We start from the raw sequence: 20,093 nt of genomic DNA on the forward strand, positions 1-20,093 counted from the left end.
CCGGCGTTTCCCTGTGGTACTCGTTTTGCCGCCGCTGGTGGTCGGTGCGAGCACTTTTGAGGGCAGCGCTCGCACCGCAGAGACCACCCCGTCTGAGAGAAGCGCAGGGACCCTCGCCACGCCTTTGCTTGCTCCGTGACCCCCGGGCATGACTTGCTTTTCCTGAGACTCGCTGTCGTACCCTGAGAACGTCCCGAGGCTGCTCCCAGTCCTCGGGCACATTTTTCTCGGTCGGCCGGAGGCTCCAGCGCGCTGGACGGGGTGGCGGGTGCGGATCTCAGCTGCGTCCGCTGAAACTCTCCGCCCACAGGTTCCAATGGCAGAGGAGGCGCAGGTGAGTGGGAGGTGCGCCCCAGGCTCTCACCACCCGGATCCCCACCCAGCGGGTCCGGACTCTGAATGAGCCCGTGACAGGTGAGGAAGGCTATGACAGGTGAAGGAACAGTCTATGCAGAGATAGAGAAGAGGAGGGCTGGGGGTCTCGGAGCTCCGTGTGTGGATCCCGGCGGCTGAGGGTTGAAGGATGAGTAGGTCCTCTGTGCAGAGCTGGGGGTTGTCCTTGGCTGTGGGCCATGGGAGGTGTGGGGTGGACGAGGCAGGATGGGATTGAAGATGCTCTCTGTGGTAGCGCACTGGAGACACACACCACTGTGCACAGTGGAACGCGGGAGTTGCCAGTGGGGTGGACTGGCGAGGCTGTGGTGAGGGTGTGGAGTTGTACCATGCTGCGGTACAGTTATGTGTCTGCATGCAGGAGGACAGACTGGAGGGCCCTTGGATGATGTACTCAGGCCTAAGAGAGAGAGAGGAGAACATAGTCTTTTTTCCTTATGAAAGGTGACCTCTGGGACACGGAGAGAATTGGCTGGCAGGAAATAGGGTGGGGCCTGAGTGCTTGGCGGGGTACATAGATGGCATCTCTCTGGTCACCAGCCTGTTGTTGTGGGCTGGATGCAGAATTTAGTAGCAGCATGAAGGGAGAGGCACCAATGGTACTGGGGGCCTTGGGAATCCTCTGAGATTGAGGTGTTAGGAGGAAGGAGGTATGAGGGTATGTGAGGGGTGCGGGCTCAAAGGGAAAGATGATGTCAGTGAGAGATGTGGCAGGACCTTGAGACACAGGTCAAGGGCATGGATGTGTTTCTCTGTTCATATTTTGGTTGGCTTTCTGCCCACTATTGACCCTAAGGCTCAGTTGAATTCATCATTACAGGCCCCTGTGACCTTTGAGGATGTGGCTGTGTATTTCTCTCGAGAGGAGTGGGGGATCCTTAATTTGACCCAGAGGAGCCTGTACCGTGATGTTATGCTGGAGAACTTTGCACTCATTGGCTCACTGGGTAAGTCTCTCACACTTTCCCTCAGCAAACTGACCACCTCTGCCTTTAATCCATGGGAAGTTCTGTGTATCTTAAAGCCCACAGCGGCTGTGTGCTCTTCCCCTGCCTCTCTCTGAGCAGCCCTGTTGGCAGCCTCAACACCTGTTGCCCTACAGGCTCCTGGAGTAAGGCTTGGGGTTCAGATGTCTACAGTTTGCCTAACAAATCCTATCCAGCTCTTCCTCTTTCTGGCTTCGTGACTTTGCTGAAGCTGTGAGCCCTCTCTGTTCTGGTTTTGGCCTTCTTCCTCCAAAAGAAGTTTTATAGGGGCCTCTCTGGGCCAGGTGTGAGCCATGAATTTAAATCAGTAGATCAATTTAGGCAGGATTGCCATTTTTTTTGTTTGTTTGTTTTATAGGGGCCTCTCTGGGCCAGGTGTGAGCCATGAAGTTTTATAGGGGCCTCCAAAAGAAGTTTTATAGGGGCCTCTCTGGGCCAGGTGTGAGCCATGAATTTAAATCAGTAGATCAATTTAGGCAGGATGGCCATTTTTTTTGTTTGTTTGTTTTTTTGTCGCGTTGAGTGGCTTGTGGGATCTTAGTTACCCGACCAGGGGTTGAACCCGCGCCCTCGGCAGTGAAAGCGTGGAGTCCTAACCACTGGACCGCCAGGGAATTCCCAGGATTGCCACCTTAATGTATTTCAATCCATGAACATGGTTGTCTTTCTATTTATTTAGCTCTGTAATTTTTTAAAGTGTTTTCAGTTTACAAGGCTAAATTTATTTCTAAATATTCATTTTAATGCTCTTTTAAGTGGAATTACTTTCTTAATTTTATTTTAGATTGTACATTGCTAGTGTATAGAAATATAATTGATTTTTGTATACTGATCTTGTATCCTGCAGCCTTGCTAAACTCATTTATTTGTTCTAATGGTTATTCTTTTCGGTGGATTCCTTGGTATTTTCTCTCTATATAATGTCATGTCATCTGTGAGTAGAGATATTTTTACTTCTTTCTTTGCTTAACTGACTTGGTTGGCTAGAACCTCAGTACTTTATTGAATATAAGTTGTAAGAGTAGACATCCTTGTCTTGTTCCAGATCTTATGGGAAAAGCGTTCAGTCTTTCACTAATAAGTATGATGTTAGCCGTAGGTTTGTTGCATATGCCCTTTTCAGGTGAGGAAGATCCCTTCTCTTGTTTGTTGAGGGCATTTATAGAGAAAAGTCGTTAGATTTTGTGCAGTGCTTTTCCATGTCTATTGAAATGACCATGTGATTTTTGTCCTTTATTCTGTTAACGTGGTATATTACAGTAATTGATTTTCTGTATTCATAAGAGTTATCAATGGTGTAGTTTTCTTTTCTGGTTATGTCTTTATTTGGATTGAGTATGAGGATAATTTTGGCTTCAGTGGATGAGTTGGGAAATGTTCCCTTCTCTTCTTTTTCTGGCACAGTTTGTGAAATATTGGTGTTAATTCTTTTCTTAAAAAAATATATTTATTTATTTATTTTGGGGTGCGTCGGGTCTTAGTTGTGGCACACGGGATCTTTTGTTGCGGTACGTGAGCTGCTTTCTAGTTGTGGCACATGGGCTCAGTAGTTGCTGCATGTGGGCTCTGTAGTTGTGGCACCTGGGCTTAGATGCCCTGCATGTGGCATCTTAGTTCCCCAACGAGGGATCCAACCCGAGTCCCCTGCATTGGAAGGTGGATTCTTAACCACTGGACCACCAGGAAGTCCCCTGGTGTTAATTCTTATTCCTGTGTTATTATTAATCTGTGAAGCCATCTCGGCCTAGGTTTTTTTTTTTCCTGTGAGGGAAGTTTTTTATTTTGTTTTTAAGTCTATTCAGCTGTTCTGTTTCTTCTTCAGTCAGTTTATCTCTGCTCTTTTTTATTGCCTTCCTTCTTCTAGTTTTGGGTTGCTTTTTGTTGTTGTTGTTCCTTGAAGTATAAAGTTAGGATATTGAAGATTCTTTTTTAAATTTTTTAAATTTATTTTTAATTGAAGTGTAGTTGATTTACAATGTTTCAGGGGTACAACAAAGTGATTCAGTTACACATATAGAGACCTTTTTTTAATATGTGTGTTGTGACATAAGAAATATATACTTTGTCTTTGTTCCCAGTTCCTTGGCATGCAGCTCCTAAAACCTTTGGAATCTCTGGAGTGATAAGAGAGTCTTTTGTATGCTAATGGGTTGACGGTGGCTGGGAACCCCTAGATGGTTTCAGGATGGGGGATGGTCACCAGAAAGACCAAGGCATGATTGTAAGGTTGGGTGTTCAGCTACTGCCAACCCCTCTTCTCCACCTCGCTACCCTGACCTTTGGGGAAGGGAAAGGGGCTGGAGATTGGGCCAGTCATCAATGGCCAGTGATTTAATCAGTCATGCCTATGTGATAAAACATCCATAAAAACTCTTAAATGACCAGTTCGGAGAGTTTCTGGGTTAGTGGACACAGCAAGATGCTGGGAGAATGGTGCCATCAAGGGCATGGACACTTCTTACCCCCTATGTCCTCAATCCCCACCCCTGGCATACCTTGGCCTTTTCATCTCTTCCATTGGGCTGTTCCTTAGTTGTATCCTTTAAAATAAATTGGTAATAGTAAGCAAACTCTTTTCCCGAGTTCTCTGATCTGTTCTAACAAATTATTGAACCTGAGGAGGAATCAATAATTGTGAGAATCCCAGATTTATAGTCAGTTGGTCAGAAAGTACAGGAGCCCTGGGACTTCCCGTTGATGTCTGAAGTGGGGGCAGTCTTGTGGGACTGCGTCCATAACCTGTGGAATCTGATGCTAATTCCAGGTAGTTGGTGTCAGAATTGGATTGAATCCTTGAACACCCAGTTGGTGTCAGAGAGTTGGAGAAATGGTGTGGGAAAGCCCCCATGCGTGTGGTGTCAGAAGTGTTGTGAATAAGACAGCTCAGAGATGTTTTTGTAATTTTCCCTCTAAGCAATACTTTTCCTGATAACTTTTGGTATGTTGTGTTCTCTTTTTCTTTCATCTCAAAATGTTTTGTAACTTTCCTTGTGGTTATTTAGGAGTACTTAATTTAAATTCCATGAATTTGTGAGTTTCCCAGACTCACTGACATAGAGAATAGACTTGTGGTTGCCAAGGGAAAGCGGAGGGCAGGGGAGGGATGGATTGGGAGTTTGTGACTAGCAGATGCAAACTATTATATATAGAATGGATAAACAACAAGATTCTATTGTACAGCACAGGGAACTATATTCAATATCCTGTAATAAACCATAATGGGAATGAATTTTTTAAAATTTGTGAGTTTCCCAAATTTCTTTCTGTTGTTGATTTCTGTTTTTTGTTTTTCTTTTTTTTTTTTTTTGCGGTACGCGGGCCTCTCACTGTTGTGGCCTCTCCCATTGCGGAGCACAGGCCCCGGATGCGCAGGCTCAGCGGCCATGGCTCACGGGCCCAGCCGCTCCGTGGCATGTAGGATCTTGGCTCACGGGCCCAGCCGCTCTGCGGCATGTGGGATCTTCCCGGACCGGGGCACAAACCCATGTCCCCTGCGTCGGCAGGCGGACTCTCAACCACTGTGCCACCAGGGAAGCCCTGATTTCTGTTTTAATTCCTTTGTAGTTAGAAAACATTCTTTGTATGATTTCAATTGTCTGAAGTCTACTGAGTCTTGTTTTATATCCTAGCAAATGGTCTATTCTGGAGAATGTTCCATGTGCATGTGAGAATGGAGGAGAATATGTATTCTGCTGTTGTTAGGTGGCATGTTCTATAGATGTCTTGGAGGTCTAGTTGATTTTTATTGTTATTCATGTGTTATATCCTTGTTCATTTTCTGCCTAGTCGTTCTATCCATATATGAAAGTTAGAAATCGAAGTCTCTAAATATTATTGTTTGTCTATTTCTTTCTTTAGTTATGTCAGTTTTGCTTCACAGGAGGGTCTTTTTTTTTTTTTTTTTTTTTGCGGTACGCGGGCCTCTCACCGTTGTGGCCTCTCCCGTTGCGGGGCACAGGCTCCGGACGCGCAGGCTCAGCGGCCATGGCTCACGGGCCCAGCCGCTCCGCGGCATGTGGGATCCTCCCGGACCGGGGCACGAACCCGTGTCCCCTGCATCGGCAGGCGGACTCTCAACCACTGCGCCACCAGGGAAGCCCAGGAGGGTCTTTTTTAAAAAACTGTGGTAAAGCAAATAAACCATGAGATCTACCTTCTTAACAAATTTTTTAATGTACAGAAGAGGTTCCAACAAGGATCTACTGTATAGCACAGGGAACTATATTCAGTATCTTGTAATAATCTATAATGGAAAAGAATATATATGTATATTTATATAACTGAATCACTTTGCTGAACACCAGAAACTAATACAACATTGTAAATCAACTATATTTCAACTTAAAAAATAAATTTAAAAAAATGAACATTACAATTGCTTCTCTGACAATTTTTTTTTTAAATGTACAGAAGAGGTTCATGTTCTAATACTTGGTTTCCTACCTGGTTGCCATGGTGACATGAGCTTCCTGTGGTACGTGTAGGGATGGGTCAGCCTTGATTTGGGCTGGCATCTTATTACCTTTCTACCTCCTAGGCTTTGCACCTTTGAGGTCCCTATGAAGGGTGCGGTGGCCCAAATGAAGTGTGAGGAAGAGCCCTGGATGCCCAACATGGTGGATATGACTGTGGTCAGCAGAGCAGAGGCCAGGATGGGTCCTGGTCTTGGTGAATAGGGCTAGGGGGTGCCTTGGTTTCAGTAATGGGTATCTGAGTACACTGGCATTTTGGTGCTGGGGCCAGTAACCACACCTTATTCCCACCTTTCCTCTCCCCTCTTGTGGACTCACTGTGTGGTCTTGCTATCTCTACCATGGCTCTGGACGACCCACCTCTCTGGCCTCTGTCTTGTCATTTCCTCTCCTCTGTGCCAGTGCAGAACTGTCAACTGTGACCTCCTGTATGTGTGATTTGAGGTGCGTACATATCCTTCAGTAATACTTGAGCACCAGCTACTGTGTCACAGTCATGTTTTCGTTGGAGTAGACACAGCCTCTTCACAGTGCTTGCTGTCTCCAGTAGCTAAGGCCTTGCCGATACCCTTTGCACAGGAGTGACTTAGAGGCCCTGAATCCCTTCCCTGCACTGTTCCCATCTTTGTGTCCTGGTCCCTGTTGAGGTCTCCCCTATTCTGGGCTCTGGCAGAGCCCTGTTCCACTGGGCCAGCCCTTTCTCATCCAGACCTTTCCTTGCAACCTCCTGGCAATTCTGTGGACTCCTTTATGGGTGTGTCCGACATGCACTGATGATGAAGGTTCCTCTTCCGTCTAAGCCAGCTCTCAGTGACTGACTCTTCTGTCTCAGGTTTTCTGTGTAGACTGCAGGATGAGGAAGCCCCTCCCGAGCAGGTGAAGAGCCACAGAGTCCGCCTGTCAGAGAACCCCTTTCTGTGCAGGGTGTCTGGGAAGGACATCCCTGCCGCCTTAGGCTTCCTCCAGCCCCAGGCCACCCACAGAGAGGGGACACCACGCAGAAGCACCGAGCGCAAGGCCTTCCCACCCAGCTCCACTCGCCAGCAACGGCAGGGAGCCCATGCCACACAGAAGCCCTTCAAGTGCAGCAACTGCGGGCAAGCCTTCCTGAAGGCCTTCACGCTCCTCGATCACCTGATCACTCACACCAAAGAGAGACCCTTCAGGTGCCCAGCAGGTGGAAATGCCCCCATGGAGAGCTCAACCCTGGTTCATCACCGAAAAACTCACACTGGAGAAACATCCCATGTGTGTAATGAGTGTGGGAAGGCCTTCAGTTACCCATCTAAACTGAGGAAGCACCAGAAGGTTCATACTGGCATAAAACCTTTCAAGTGTGGTGAGTGCGGGAAAACCTTCAACCGCAAAGATGCACTTGTTCTGCACCAGAGAATTCACACTGGAGAGAGGCCTTACCAGTGCAGCGAGTGTGGGAAGTCCTTCAGCGTTCTGTCTACCCTCATTCGGCACCGGAAAGTTCACATTGGAGAAAGGCCCTATGAGTGCAGGGAATGTGGGAAATTCTTCAAATACAACCATAGCTTCATTCTTCACCAGAGAGTTCACACCGGAGAGAGGCCCTATGAGTGCAGTGAATGTGGGAAAACTTACGTGACCCGCTCTGGGCTGTATCAGCACTGGAAAGTCCACACTGGAGAACGTCCCTATGAGTGCAGCCTGTGTGGGAAAACCTTCACTACCAGGTCCTACCGAAATCGGCACCAGCAGTTCCACACTGAAGAGAGGGCTTATGAATGTACAGAATGTGGGAAAGCCTTTAAACATAGTTCTACCCTCCTTCAGCACAAGAAAGTCCACACTGGTGAAAGGCCATAGGGGGACGGGGATGTGGGAAAACCTTTAGACATGGCTGGCACCTTGTTCAACATGAAAGGTCTCACTCCAGAAAGGAGATTGAGGAGAGTAGCCATTTGAAAGCTAAACATGTCACACCCCAGCACCCACACTGGGCTGGTGCCAGGTACATGGGAAGCGTTCAGGAGCTGTGTTGCACTCTCACCTGCCCAGGCTGTTGGCAGTGTTGAGTCACTGCCAGTTTCTGTGACAGAAGCCATCCCACTTCTACCACCTGGCAGGTCCCTGTGGTGTGCATCAGTCACTGTGTGTGCTCAGGGAAGCTGACCTCTGTGTTCCCCACTTGATAAAGGAGAGAATCATGAGTGGTGGAGCCCATAATGGGTCTTATTCTCTCCCCCTCCAACTGGTTTAGGTGTGGACATGACCTAGTTCTGGCCAAGAGTAGCTGAGCAGTGTCTGCTGGGGCCTTCCAGGGAAGGTTAACCATTTTCATGGACACTGTTGACATTGGGTCCCTGTTGTGCATTTATCCAACCCTGGAACTGGCTCACACTGCTCTGGAATGTCTGGTAATCTTTAGGCCTTTTTGTTTAAACCACCCTTAATCTTTGGGATCTGTGTGTGGAAGGATTGAGAACAAAATTGGGCTCATGGATAGAGGGAACGGTTTCTGTGCGGGTCCCTGACTTTTGTCTGCCTCAGTGGGGCCAGCAGGATGGCAGAGGACAGCTCCAGTCAAGGTTGGCCTAACTTGCACTGGTGCCTGAGACCTCCAGGGAAAGATTGAAGGGCTTTGTGGATAAATCTTCAGCCTGGATGTCAGGTTTACTTGAGGATCCAGAGCTCACCTGAAGAATGGGGTGGTTGGTATAAGATCCCCAGGTGACTAGGGACAAGCACCTGGGTTCCTTGTTCCCAGGGAATGTTCTGCAATCTCCAGCATTGGTCAGAAGAAGTTTCCAGAGTCAGCTCAGAAGCCATGCCCCCTGAAATCGAGAACGTGGAGGTAAGTTCTAGACTGGCCATAAGTCCTACAGGGGCCTATTGGAAAGAGTAAGTGGACACAGAAGCACTGAGTGAGGTCATGTGGAGTGGGGAATCTGGTAAACGAGAGGGTTTGAGCTGGTTCTAAAGAGGCACCCACAAATGTTCCAGGAACCATGGTTTCACAGGGTGTGGCATACAGCATTTCTCAGGAATTGCAAACCTGTTCCCTGTGTCTAAGGTCACTGTCAGCAAATAATCTACAGGTTTCCTGGATTCTCAGAGCCTTTCCAGGCATGTTCACCTCATGGCCATCACCCTGGGACTGAAAGAAGATCCTGTAGTCCTAGGATGTGGCTTTTGTGACCCAGCTAGTGTTCCTGATGTCTCTGCACACCATGGCTTTGGCTGTTTTTGCTGCCGCTCTCCCAGGGCTCCAGGGAAAGAAGTGGTTGAATCAATGTATGGATCCAGATCTATGTTTAAAATTTTGGAAACTGTTTATTCAAAAGGTAAATAAAATGTCAGTTCAGCGAAACTTGTTATGTGGTTGTAGCTGTGTCCCTGGTCTAGAAATCATGCTTCATGTCAAGAAGGAAATGTTAGCTGGGAGGTATGTTTGGGGAGAGAGCCACCAACGCTGGACTTGAGGGGCTTTGGGCCATGGTGCTCAGCCAGTACTGTGGGTTGGGGTTGGAAACCACTGCTTCCTTTAGCTTCAGTGATTACTCTCACCCACCCCCTGATGGCAGGAGGGGTGGTGGCCACGTGGGGTAGGACCCTACGGAGTTCTCGGCCAGTCTGCTCAATGTCTCTCCAACACCGTAAGGCATACGCCCACCACCAGGCCTGCTCAGGCCCTTCTCCCTGTGTGTAATAATTGTCTGCCCCTGGCATGGCAGTCTGTGTGGAAGCAGAGTTAGAGTCCAGCTGAGCTGAGTAGGGCTCAGATGACAAACAAGTGGGGGTAGGGTAGACTAAACCAAACTCCTCACCCCAGCCAAATGGGCCGGCATGACCTGTTTCCTGACTTCTTGACCTTCTTCTCCTCTTCATGGGCCACTGGGTCTCCTCATTGTTCATTCCTGCCTGGGGCCTCTGCACTGTGGTTCCCTCTGGCTGGAATACCCTTCCCCTGGAGTCACCTCCTCAGCTCTCCCCAACCAATCTGCAGTAGCAGCCATCACTTTCGTCACCTCTGCTTCATTTCCTTCATAGCTCCAGCCACCCTACAATGACGCTGCTTTAGTCTGTTTGCACGTTAAATCTCTGTACTGCACATCAGATGGAGATGAAATGTATTTACCACAGAGCTCAGGCAAGAGCCTGGCACACAGTAGGACTCCAGGGAATGTTTGGCTGCTCTGAAGGACTGTGCTGGGCCCAGACCACAGCCCTGTCATCAGAGCTGACTCAGGAGGGAGAAGGTAGGAAAGCACAGGGAAAGAGTAGTACATCCCCTTTCCTGCACTCCCTGAGTGCTTACACACCTACCCCAGGCTGTGTAAACTGCTGCTGTGCTCTGGAGACTGAACTCACCCAGCAGAGACAAAACCCATAGGGGCCCTCCTGCATGAAACAGACATTCTAGTAGGTGATGTAGACCGAATGTTGTGTCCCCCCAAAATACATAGGTTAAAACCTAACCCTCAATGTTTGGTATTTGGAGGTGGGGGCCTTTGGGAGATGATTAGGTCATGGGGGAGGACCCCTCATGAATGGGATTAGCGCCCTCATAAAAGAGACCCTCTGAGAAGTCCCTCTCTCCTTCCACTGTGTGAAGACACAGAAGACAGCTATTATCCAGGATCCTCACCAGACACCAAATCTGCTGGCACCGTGATCTTGGATTTTCCAGCCTCCAGAACTGTGAGAAATTTCTATTATTTATTAGCCACCCAGTTTATGGTATTTTTGTTCTGTCAGTTGGAATGGACTAAGACATGGGGAGACAGACATCCCTTAAGAAACCACACAACTGGCAACTGTGAGCAGGGCTGTGGAGGGGCCCCGAGTGTGTCAATGAGGCCCCTCCTGACGTTCTGCATTTCTGTCTCCTGGGGGCTCAGGTGACCTCTGCAATTGGCTTTTACCTTTTATTGAAGGGAAAAAGTTATTATGGCTTGTATTTGTCATGGTTGCTTCTTTTGTTGTAACTTTTAAAAAATTGAGCATTTAATGATTCTTTTTTACACTCCATAGGGCTTATTCTTATTTCACTAGTATACATGGAGACACACACAAATATTTCTCCCTTGGTACTGTTTTAGGTACATTCCGTATATTGTGATATCCTGTTTTCATTTTCATTCAAAATACTTTCTAATTTTTCTTTTGATTTCATCTTTGACCATGGATTATTTACAAGTGTGCTATTTAGTTTCCAAGTGAGGGTTTTCCATACATCATACTATTCTTGACTTCTTATTGAATTCTCTCATAGTCAGGGTCCATACTTTGTATTATTTCAATTCTTTTCCATTTATCAAGCCTTGTTTTGTGGCCCAGAAGATGCTCCATTTTGGTAAATGTTCTATGTGCCTGTGAAAAGAATGTGTATTCTGCCTTTATTGGACAGAATGTTCTACAAATGTCAATTAGGTCAAGTTGGTTGGCAGTGTTGTTCGTCTTCTCTGTCCTTACCGATTATCTGGGATGGATGTGGACATCTCCAACTATAATTGTGGATTTGTCTATTTCTCCTTGCAGTTCTATCAGTTTTTGCTTCATGTACCTTGAAGCACTGTTAGGTATATTAACATTTAAGACTGTCATGTGTCTTGATTAATTAATCTCTCAACCGGCATAGGGTCAGTTCATTCCTTAACCCTCTCAGAGGCAATGGGAATGAAGCCATTCCAGTGAGCCTAGGACAATCCCAACACCCTCCAGGAAAGGAGAAGGGAGGCAAAGGGAGGTGTTCTCTCCATGTATATGTAGGTGACTGCTGCAAATATTTGGATCCAGGCAGCTAGAAAGAGGTTTATGCTCCAGAGGCGAGACAGTGCTGCCTGAGCTGCTCAAAAAGGGCAGAGTAGCTTCTGAAGGCTCTTCCACATTAGTGACACATTAGGTAATTTCTTTGTGGGTACTCTGCTGCATGAAGTTGGATGTAGCTGAAGATTTTCTCATGAAGATCATTTCTACAACGCTCCACTCAGGTATGAATCCTCTTATGCTGAGCAAGGTTGCAGAGGCGGCTGAAGATTTTCCCACAGTGGCCACATTCGTAAGTCCTTTCTCTGGTGTGAACTATCTGGTGTCGAACAAGTGTTGATCTTTCACTAAAGGCTTTCCCACATTGGCTGCATTCATAGGGCCTTTCTTGTGTGTGAACTCTCTGGTGACGAACCAGGTGAGAGTTATTGCTGAAGGCTCTCCCACATTCACTGCACTCATAAGGCCTTTCCCCAGTGTGAACTCTCCAGTGATAAATGAGGCTGGACTTGCGGCTAAAGAACTTCCCACATTCAGTGCACTCATAAGGCCTTTCTCCAGTGTGAACTTTCTGATGTTTAATAAGAATGGAGTTTTGGCTAAAGAATTTCCCACATTCACTACACTCATAAGGCCTTTCTCTTGTGTGAACTCTCCAGTGCTCAATGAGACTGGAACTGTGAGCAAAGGCTTTCCCACATTCATTGCACTCGTAAGGCCTTTCTCCAGTGTGAATTCTCCAGTGCTGAATCAGGCTGGAGTTGCGACTGAAGGCTTTTCTACATTCACTGCACTCATAAGGCCTTTGACCAGTATGTACTTTCTGGTGCTGAATGAGGGTAGAGCTATTGCTGAAGGCTTTCCCACACTCACTGCATCCAAAAGGCCGTTCTCCGGTGTGAACTTTCTGATGTCGAAGGAGGTGAGAGCTTTGGTTGAAGTCTCTTCCACATTCAGTGCATTCAAAAGGCCGTTCTCCAGTGTGGACCTTCTGATGCTGAGCAAGGTTGGAGTTATTGTTAAAAGCTCTCCCACACTCACTGCACTCATAAGGCCTTTCTCCAGTGTGAACCCTCCAGTGCTGAATGAGAGCAGAGCTGCGGCTGAAGGCTTTGCTACACTGATTGCACTCATAAGGTCTTACTTGGGTGTGGACTTTCTGGTGCCGAAGGAAATTGGAGCTTTGGCTGAAGGCTCTGCCACATTTGCTGCACTCAAAAGGTCTTTCTCCAGTGTGAACTTTCTCATGCCGAGTGAGGTGTGACCTGTTATTGAAGGCTTTCCCACATTCACTGCATTCATAAGGCCTTTCTCCTGTGTGGATTCTCTGGTGATGAACAAGTGTGAGTTTGTAGCTGAAAGTTTTCCCACAGTCACTGCACTCATAGTATTTTACTCCAGTATGAAATTTCTGGTGCTTCCTCAGCTTAGACGGATGACTAAAGGCCTTGCCACACTCCTTACATATGTGAGATGTTTCTCCAGTGTGAAACTTTTGGTCATTAACAAGAGTTAATTTCTCCTCTAAGGAATTTTCAACTCTTAGGCATCTAAATGGTATCTCTTCAGAGTGAGTTCTCAGGTGGTTGAGGAGGACAGAACTCTTCTGGAAGGCTTTTCCACAGTCACTGCACTTGAAGGGCTTCTGTGAGGCATGGACTTCTGGGAGCTGCCCAAGACTGGAAGGGTGTGGTAAGGCCTCCCTGTACTTTGTGCTGCTGTGTGGCTTCCCACTGCCATCTGTGTTTGGGTGCTGGAGGAGGTCATGGCTGTCTGAGACATCCTTACCACCTAACCCACATGTAAAGGGCTTCTCTGATAGACAGACTATTGAGCTCTGCACAAACAAGTCCCTGTCCTTGTCCCATTTGAAGGGCTTTTCTCCACTGCACTCCTTCTGATGCTGGTGAAGGTTTGCACCAAACCAAAACTCTCTGCCACATGCTACACATGTGTAGGGAGTCTCCTCAGCATGTGTTCCTTGATGTACATCCAGGTGCAAAATGTCTTTCAAGAATGGGTCACACATGTCACAACTGTCAGCCTTCTGGGTGGAAAAATGTGCACTGAAAATCCTGACCTGTGACACCACATCTACAGAAGCATCCTGCTTGGAACATACCTCCTCATCTTCCACTCCATGCCAACAACCTGAAAGCCGAGAAATTTCTGGTTAACTGAGTGCTCCACTTAGTGGAAAGGGTGATTTCATTAGAAATGTGTGACTGACACATACAGAAATGGGCCCAAGGGTTTGTTGATAGGCCAAGGGGGCCAGAGTAAGAGTGAAAGGTTCACTGTGCAGGACAGGGCCCAGCAAGCCACAGAGTAAAGGGGCCTTACCAGAGGCATGTACACAGAGGCAAAGAACTTGAAAAGACATTTCTCAAAGAAAGATAAATATACACAAATGGCCAGTAAGTACGTGAAAAAATGCTCAACAGCATTAGTCATTAGAGAAATGCAAATTCAAACCACAATGAGATACCACCCCACCAGGATAGCTATAAGAAAAAAGATAGTAACAAGTTGTTTATGAGGAAGTAGAGAACTCAGAACATTCATACACTGCAGTGGAAATGTAAAATGGTGCTGCTAGTTTGGGAAACAGTTTGTGAATTCCACTGCTATGTATCTACCCAAGAGCAATGAAACATATCTACACAAAAACTTGTACATGAACGTTCATAACAGCCATAATTTTTGTAACAGTTGAAAAGTGGAAACAAGCCAAATGCCCATCAACTGATGAATGGATTAAAAAAACGGGTATATCGATACAATGGAATATTATTCAGCCATAAAAATGAACAACATATTACTGATATGTGCTGCAACATGGATGAACCTCAAAAACATTATGCTAAGTGAAAGCCAGTCACAGAAAAATGTATATTGTATGATTCCATTTGTATAAAATATCTAGAATAAGCAAATCTATATAGTCAGAAAGTAGATTAGTGGTTGCCTAAGACTCAGGAGGAAGGGATGAGGGGGGATATAGAGTGACTGCTAAAGGCTACAAAGTTTTTCTTTAGGTAATGAAAATGTTCTAAAATTAGAGTATGGTGATATTTATTACCTCTAATTTTTAAAAATTTTAATTGAAGTATGTTGTGTTAATTTATGCTGTACAGCATAGTGATTCAATTACACATATATGTACAATTCTTTTTCATATTCTTTTGCATTATGGTTTATCACAGGATATTGAATACAGTTCCCTGTTCTATACAGTAGGACCTTGTTTATCCATCCAGTATGTACTAGGGTGCATCTGCTAATCCCAAACTCCCAATCCATCCCTCCTCCAACTCCCACCCTTAGCAACCACAAGTCTGTTCTCTGTATCTGTGAGTCTGTTTCTGCTTCATAGATATGTTCATGTGTCGTATTTTAGATTCCACCTATAAGATCTCACATGGTACTTGTCTTTCTCCTTATGACTTACTTCATTTAGTATGATAATCTCTGGTCCATCCACATTGCTGCTAATGGCATTATTTCATTCTTTTCTAAGGCTGAGTAATATTCCATTGTATATATACACCACATCTTCTTTACCATCTGTTGAGGGACATTTAGGTTGTCTCCATGCCTTGGCTATTGTAAATAGTGCTGCTGTGAACATTGGGGTGCATGTATCTTTTCAAGTTTTCTCTGGATATGTGCTCAGGAATGGGATTGTTCAATCATATGGCAACTCTATTTTTAGTGTTTTAAGGAACCTCCATACTGTTTTCCATAGTGGCTGCACCAATTTACATTCCCCCCAACAGCATAGGAGGGTTCCCTTTTCTCTACACCCTCTCCAGCATCTGTTATTTGTAGACTTTTTAATGATGGCCATCCTGCTCAGTGTGAGGTGGTACCACATTGTAGTTTTCATTTGCACGTCTCTAATAATTAGTAATGATGAGCATCTTTTAATGTGCCTATTGCCCATCTGTATGTCTTCTTTGGAGAAATGTCTATTTAGGTCTTCTGCCCATTTTTATTTTTATTTTTCTTAATTTATTTATTTTATTTTTGGCTGTGCTGGGTCCTTGCCACTGCACATGGCCTTCTCTCTGGCCACAGCAAGGGGGGGCCACTCCTCGCTGTGGTATGCAGGCCTCTCGTTGCAGTGGCCTCTCCAGCTGCAGAGCATGGGCTCCAGGCGTGCGGGCCCTAGCATTTGTGGCACACAGGCCCAGCAGGTGTCTGCCCATTTTTCAATTAGATTTTTTGTTGTTGTTACTGAATTGTATGGGCTGTTTGTATACTTTGTAAATTAAACCCTTGTCAGTTGTATCATTTGCAAATATTTTCTCCCAGTCCGTAGGTTGTCTTTTTGTTTTGTTTATGGTTTCGTTTGCTGTGCAGAAACTTGTAAGTTTGATTAGGTCCCATTTCTTTATTTTTGTTTTTATTTCTATTGCCTTGGGAGACTGACTTAAGAAAACTGGTATGATTTATGTCAGAGAACATACTGCCTATGTTCTTTTCTAGGAGTTTTATGGACTATGGTGATATTTATACAATGAGAACATATGAAAAACCACTAAACTGTACACATTAAAAAAGTGAACATTGGGGCTTCCCTGGTGGCACAGTGGTTGGGAGTCCACCTGCCAATGGGGGGGACACAGGTGCGTGCCCCAGTCTGGGAGGGTCCCACATGCCACGGAGCGGCTGGACCCGTGAGCCATGGCCGCTGAGCCTGCGTGTCTGGAGGCTGTGCTCCACACGGGAGAGGCCACAGCGGTGAGGGGCCCGCGTACCGCAAAAAAAAAAAAAAAAAAAAGTTGAACGTGGGACTTCTCTGGTGGTCCAGTGGTAACGAATCCACCTTCCAATGCAGGTGAGACGGGTTTGATCCCTGGTCAGGGAACTAAGATCCCACATGCTGCGTGGCAACTAAGCCTGTGTGCCACAACTACTGAGCCTGTGAGCCTTAACAAGGCAGCCCGTGTCCCACAAACTACAGAGCCCATGTGCTCTGGAGCCTGCGTGCCACAACTAGAGAGAAGCCTGTGTGCACTGCAACAAAGAGCCTGCATGCTGCATCAAAGATCCCACTTGCCTGAACTAAAACCCGACACAGCCGAAAAAAAAGGTGAATGTTATGGTATGTATCAGTCAAGCCATTTAAAAAAAAATGTCTCTGGGAGAAGGGGCAGAACCTAGGCATGGCCCCACACTAGGTCACCCTGCCAGGAACTGGTCAAGCTCAGTGGGATCCTTTAGGCAGACCAGAATGCCTGATCCCCAACCTCTTCTCCCACAAGGCCTCTGTGGGACCTAACAGCTGTTAGGATTGCTCATCAGGCTGCTCAGGGAGAAACAGGGCGAGTGCATACAGCTCAGTCCCAGCACTCACAGCACCTACAACAGGAAACCTGGGAAGGAAGCAGTGTCCATGGTCCAGCTTTGGGATGAACAGAGCTTTCTGTGGAGAGAAGGCAGAAGGCAGATGCTGGCCACCAGGCTGGGCAGGGCATAAGGGCCTTACCAAGTGAGGTCATGAGCTCCAAGTTCTCCAGCATCACACTGTGGTACAGCTGCCTTTGGGCTGCATCAAGGAGCCCCCACTCCTCCTTGGAAAAGTGCACGGCCACATCCTCAAAGGTCACCAGACTCTGCAATGATGAGACAGCTAAGCCAGGGGGCCAATAGGTGGGGTGAATAATAAACAAATAGTCAAATGGGCACAAAATGACCTGTGACTCAGAGTTCTGCCACATCTACCACTGTCATCTCCTCTTCTCATGACCCCCTCAGTCCATCCTCCCCTCACTTACCTGCAGCTCACCCCCCTCTCCAGGCCCTCACCTCAGAGAAGACAACAGGTGCTGGCACCACTGGTGTCCTTCTCTCCTCGTACTCCCACTGGCCACTGTATCCAGACCAAACCAAACAAGAGGAACAAATGGAAGGTGGATAGATGGATGCTGTTTCAGCTCTAGGTTGGCACACAGCCCACTTCCCCCATTGGACAATTTCCCTTGTGTCCTCCAGGTCACACCTCCCAAATATAAGAAAATTTGGGCTGTGTTTTCTTCCTTAAGCCTCTAGTACCAGGGCTCATTCCCTTACCTTGTACACATAGGACCATACCTTCCTCATATCTCCACTCCCCACAGCCCACAATACCATCGCCCCTCTCCCTGGCCACACCACAAGCATCTCCCTAGTGTACCCATATACCACTATGTACATAGCTTGCCGACAAAGGCAAGCAAAATCCAATACTAACCTTGGACTGCCCTTGATTGCCAAAACTTCCCACTGACAGAGACAGCCCTCACCCCTCTATTTAATGCCTCCCTTCTTTGCTCTGCTGCTTCAACCTTGCCCCCCAGAACCATGAGTAAGATCTCAAACACCCTTATTCTCTTCCAGCTCTGACCTTGTGCATGCTGTCCCTTCACCAGTCATAGCTGTCCTTGCCCTTCCTAATACACGAATCCCAGACCCGCTGGCCCCCACTCTTGGCTTAGAAACTCTTAGCTTGGGCTGACCCTTTATGTCCCTGCTACTCCAATAGCCTGACAAAAACCCCTGGACCCAAGGAGGATAGCCACAAAAACCTGGTGAGCTGTAGAGAGGTAAAACAATGTAACCTCGGGCCCCTCTGTTATCCTACCTCAGTTACTTCCATGCTTCATTTTTCATCCCAAGTCTACACTCTACTCAGAGGCTTGGTCATCATCCTGTACCCAGCTCACAGCTGCACACAGTGTCTAAGCACAAGCCTCCACCCCTTAGATGTCTCCAGCCTGGACCCGGCAGAAAGCACACTTGGCACCTCAATCTGGCAGTCTCTGGGACATTGTTTTTTAATATTTATTTATTATTTATTTAGGCTGTGCTGGGTCTTAGTTGCGGCATGCGGGATCTTTAGTCGTGGCATTTGGACTCTTAGTTGTGCCATGCGGACTTCTTAGTTGCAGCACACATGTGGGATCTAGTTTCCCGACTAGGGATCAAACCTGGGCCCCCTGCATTGGGAGCACAGAGTCTTACCCACTGGACTACCAGGGAAGTCCCTCTGGGCCATTTCAAATACAATAAGGCCAAAACCCAACTCTTTATCTTCCCTCTGAAATCTACTCCTCGCACCAACTTCCACATCCGGAAAACCTATCAGGGTCAACCATGATACCTCATTGCCACACATCAGGAAATCTAGTCCGTCCTACTTAAAAAGCACATCCAGGAGCCAACCACTTCTCCTACCTCACAGGTACCTCTCTGCTCCAGCCACAAAAAGCACACACCTGGACTACTGCAGTCTCCTCCTCAATGGTCTTCCTGCCTGCAACAGCACCCCACCTGCCAGTCTCTTCTCCACCCAGCATCCAGAGGGAGCTTGTTAAGATCTGAGTCAGAACACCTCCCTCCTCTGCTCTACACTTGCCGTGACTCGCATCACACTGCGAACAGAGGCCCAGCACCTCACTCTGCTATTCCAGGCCTGCTTCCAGTTCCCCTGCTTGTTATTTCCACCTGACGAAATGGAGACCTGTGGTTTCCCTGAACACTTCCACCTTATACTCACCTCCAAGCAACTGGCACATGCTGATCCCTGTGCTAGGGGCACCTTTCCATACCTTATCCCACGTGATCCGCTCCATTTAACCTCTGGCCTAGGCTCCGGATGCTAGGGGAAAGTGACTCTCAGGACCCCAGACTCATGTGCAGGTGAAGAATTCGGGACACGACCATTCTCTAACGGGCTCCAGGCACAGGAGGGGGGGATGCCAGCGGGTGAGGACCTGTGCACCCGCCACTCACCTGCGCCGGGTCCATCTGCGACGCTTCAGGCCCGGTCACAACCTGTGGGCTGGGCGGGGCCCTGCCAGGCGGCGACGGGGAAGAGCCCAGCGGGCTCATCCGAACCCCCACACCCACTGGGTGGAGTGACCGCAGGCTGACGGTCGCACTCAAGGCCTTTGTCTTCCCCAGTATGATATAGGAGCTGTCTCCCGAGAATGTGGGACGAAGGCGGGGCGCGGAGACTCTCTGCGTCCGTTCCACTTCCGGGAAGGCCGAGGCTCAGGAAGGAAGGGCCGTCAGCCGAGGGTAAAAGTGACTGCCAAGGTGCGATGACGGTTCCAGCACGACCCCCCCGGCCCCCTTCGCCGCACGTCCCAGCAACTGTTTGCGCACAGCCCAACCCGCCGCAAAACGAAGACTGCAATGGCCGTGCCGGAAGTCCCGCCCCACCCCCTGAGGCCCACGCGAAAACGCCCAAATCCTGACCCTTCACTGGTTCAAGGCTCGCGGCTGACTATGACGCTTTTCCCGGAGCCAATCGCGCTGCCGCCTAGTCGTTGCCTAGGTGATCAGGAAGGACGCACGTTGCGTCACGTCTCACGAGACACGAACTACATTACCCAGAAACACCCTCGCCGTGCGACCGCACACAGTGTTGACCAATGAGAGCCCAGGATAGGGACCAATGATCACCTAAGGGAGGGGGCGTTTCCGAAATGGCCGCGCCGGCGGGGGCGGGACT

General features: G+C 47.7%; 2 protein-coding genes across 6 annotated transcripts; one reads left to right on the top strand and one right to left on the bottom strand.

The window, feature by feature from the left end:
- Positions 1–28: 28 nt before the first annotated feature.
- ZNF584 (zinc finger protein 584) lies at positions 29–9,191 on the top strand. Of its 3 annotated transcripts, none has more exons than XM_019928947.3 (3): positions 29–414; positions 1,214–1,340; positions 6,684–9,191. In XM_019928947.3, exons 2-3 carry the CDS (start codon positions 1,307–1,309, stop codon positions 7,685–7,687), a joined length of 1,038 nt encoding a protein of 345 aa, XP_019784506.1. In that variant the 5' UTR covers positions 29–414; positions 1,214–1,306; the 3' UTR covers positions 7,688–9,191. The 3 variants fall into 3 exon arrangements, with proteins under 3 accessions (XP_019784506.1, XP_019784505.1, XP_073652863.1); XM_019928946.3 differs by having other exon boundaries at positions 29–334; XM_073796762.1 differs by lacking the exons at positions 29–414; positions 1,214–1,340 and adding an exon at positions 5,939–6,047.
- Positions 9,192–9,332: 141 nt separating this feature from the next.
- ZNF132 (zinc finger protein 132) lies at positions 9,333–19,775 on the bottom strand. 3 transcript variants are annotated; one of them, XM_073796743.1, is made up of 4 exons: positions 19,370–19,775; positions 17,405–17,468; positions 17,085–17,211; positions 9,333–13,741 (listed from the first exon to the last, which is right to left on the bottom strand). In XM_073796743.1, the coding sequence occupies exons 3-4, from the start codon at positions 17,116–17,118 to the stop codon at positions 11,811–11,813; spliced, it is 1,965 nt and encodes a 654-aa protein (XP_073652844.1). In that variant the 5' UTR covers positions 17,119–17,211; positions 17,405–17,468; positions 19,370–19,775; the 3' UTR covers positions 9,333–11,810. The 3 variants fall into 3 exon arrangements, with proteins under 3 accessions (XP_073652844.1, XP_019784480.1, XP_004317838.1); XM_019928921.3 differs by lacking the exon at positions 17,405–17,468; XM_004317790.4 differs by lacking the exon at positions 17,405–17,468 and having other exon boundaries at positions 17,085–17,228.
- Positions 19,776–20,093: the final 318 nt, after the last annotated feature.

The sequence above is a fragment of the Tursiops truncatus genome, chromosome 19 (genome assembly GCF_011762595.2).
Source record: "Tursiops truncatus isolate mTurTru1 chromosome 19, mTurTru1.mat.Y, whole genome shotgun sequence".
Classification (NCBI taxonomy): Eukaryota; Metazoa; Chordata; class Mammalia; order Artiodactyla; family Delphinidae; genus Tursiops; species Tursiops truncatus.

What these genes read in the sequence shown, in the direction of transcription:
- ZNF584 (XM_019928946.3), top strand. An exon ending in TGCACTCATTGGCTCACTGG is followed by an intron (nt 1,341 to 6,683) that starts GTAAGTCTCTCA and finishes CTTCTGTCTCAG; the next exon opens with GTTTTCTGTGTAGACTGCAG.
- ZNF132 (XM_019928921.3), bottom strand. Translation starts at nt 19,468, where the DNA reads ATGAGCCCGCTGGGCTCTTCCCCGTCGCCGCCTGGCAGGGCCCCGCCC. An exon ending in CGCAGATGGACCCGGCGCAG is followed by an intron (nt 17,212 to 19,369) that starts GTGAGTGGCGGG and finishes TCATCATTGCAG; the next exon opens with AGTCTGGTGACCTTTGAGGA. An exon ending in GGAGCTCATGACCTCACTTG is followed by an intron (nt 13,742 to 17,084) that starts GTAAGGCCCTTA and finishes CTCGGCTTTCAG; the next exon opens with GTTGTTGGCATGGAGTGGAA.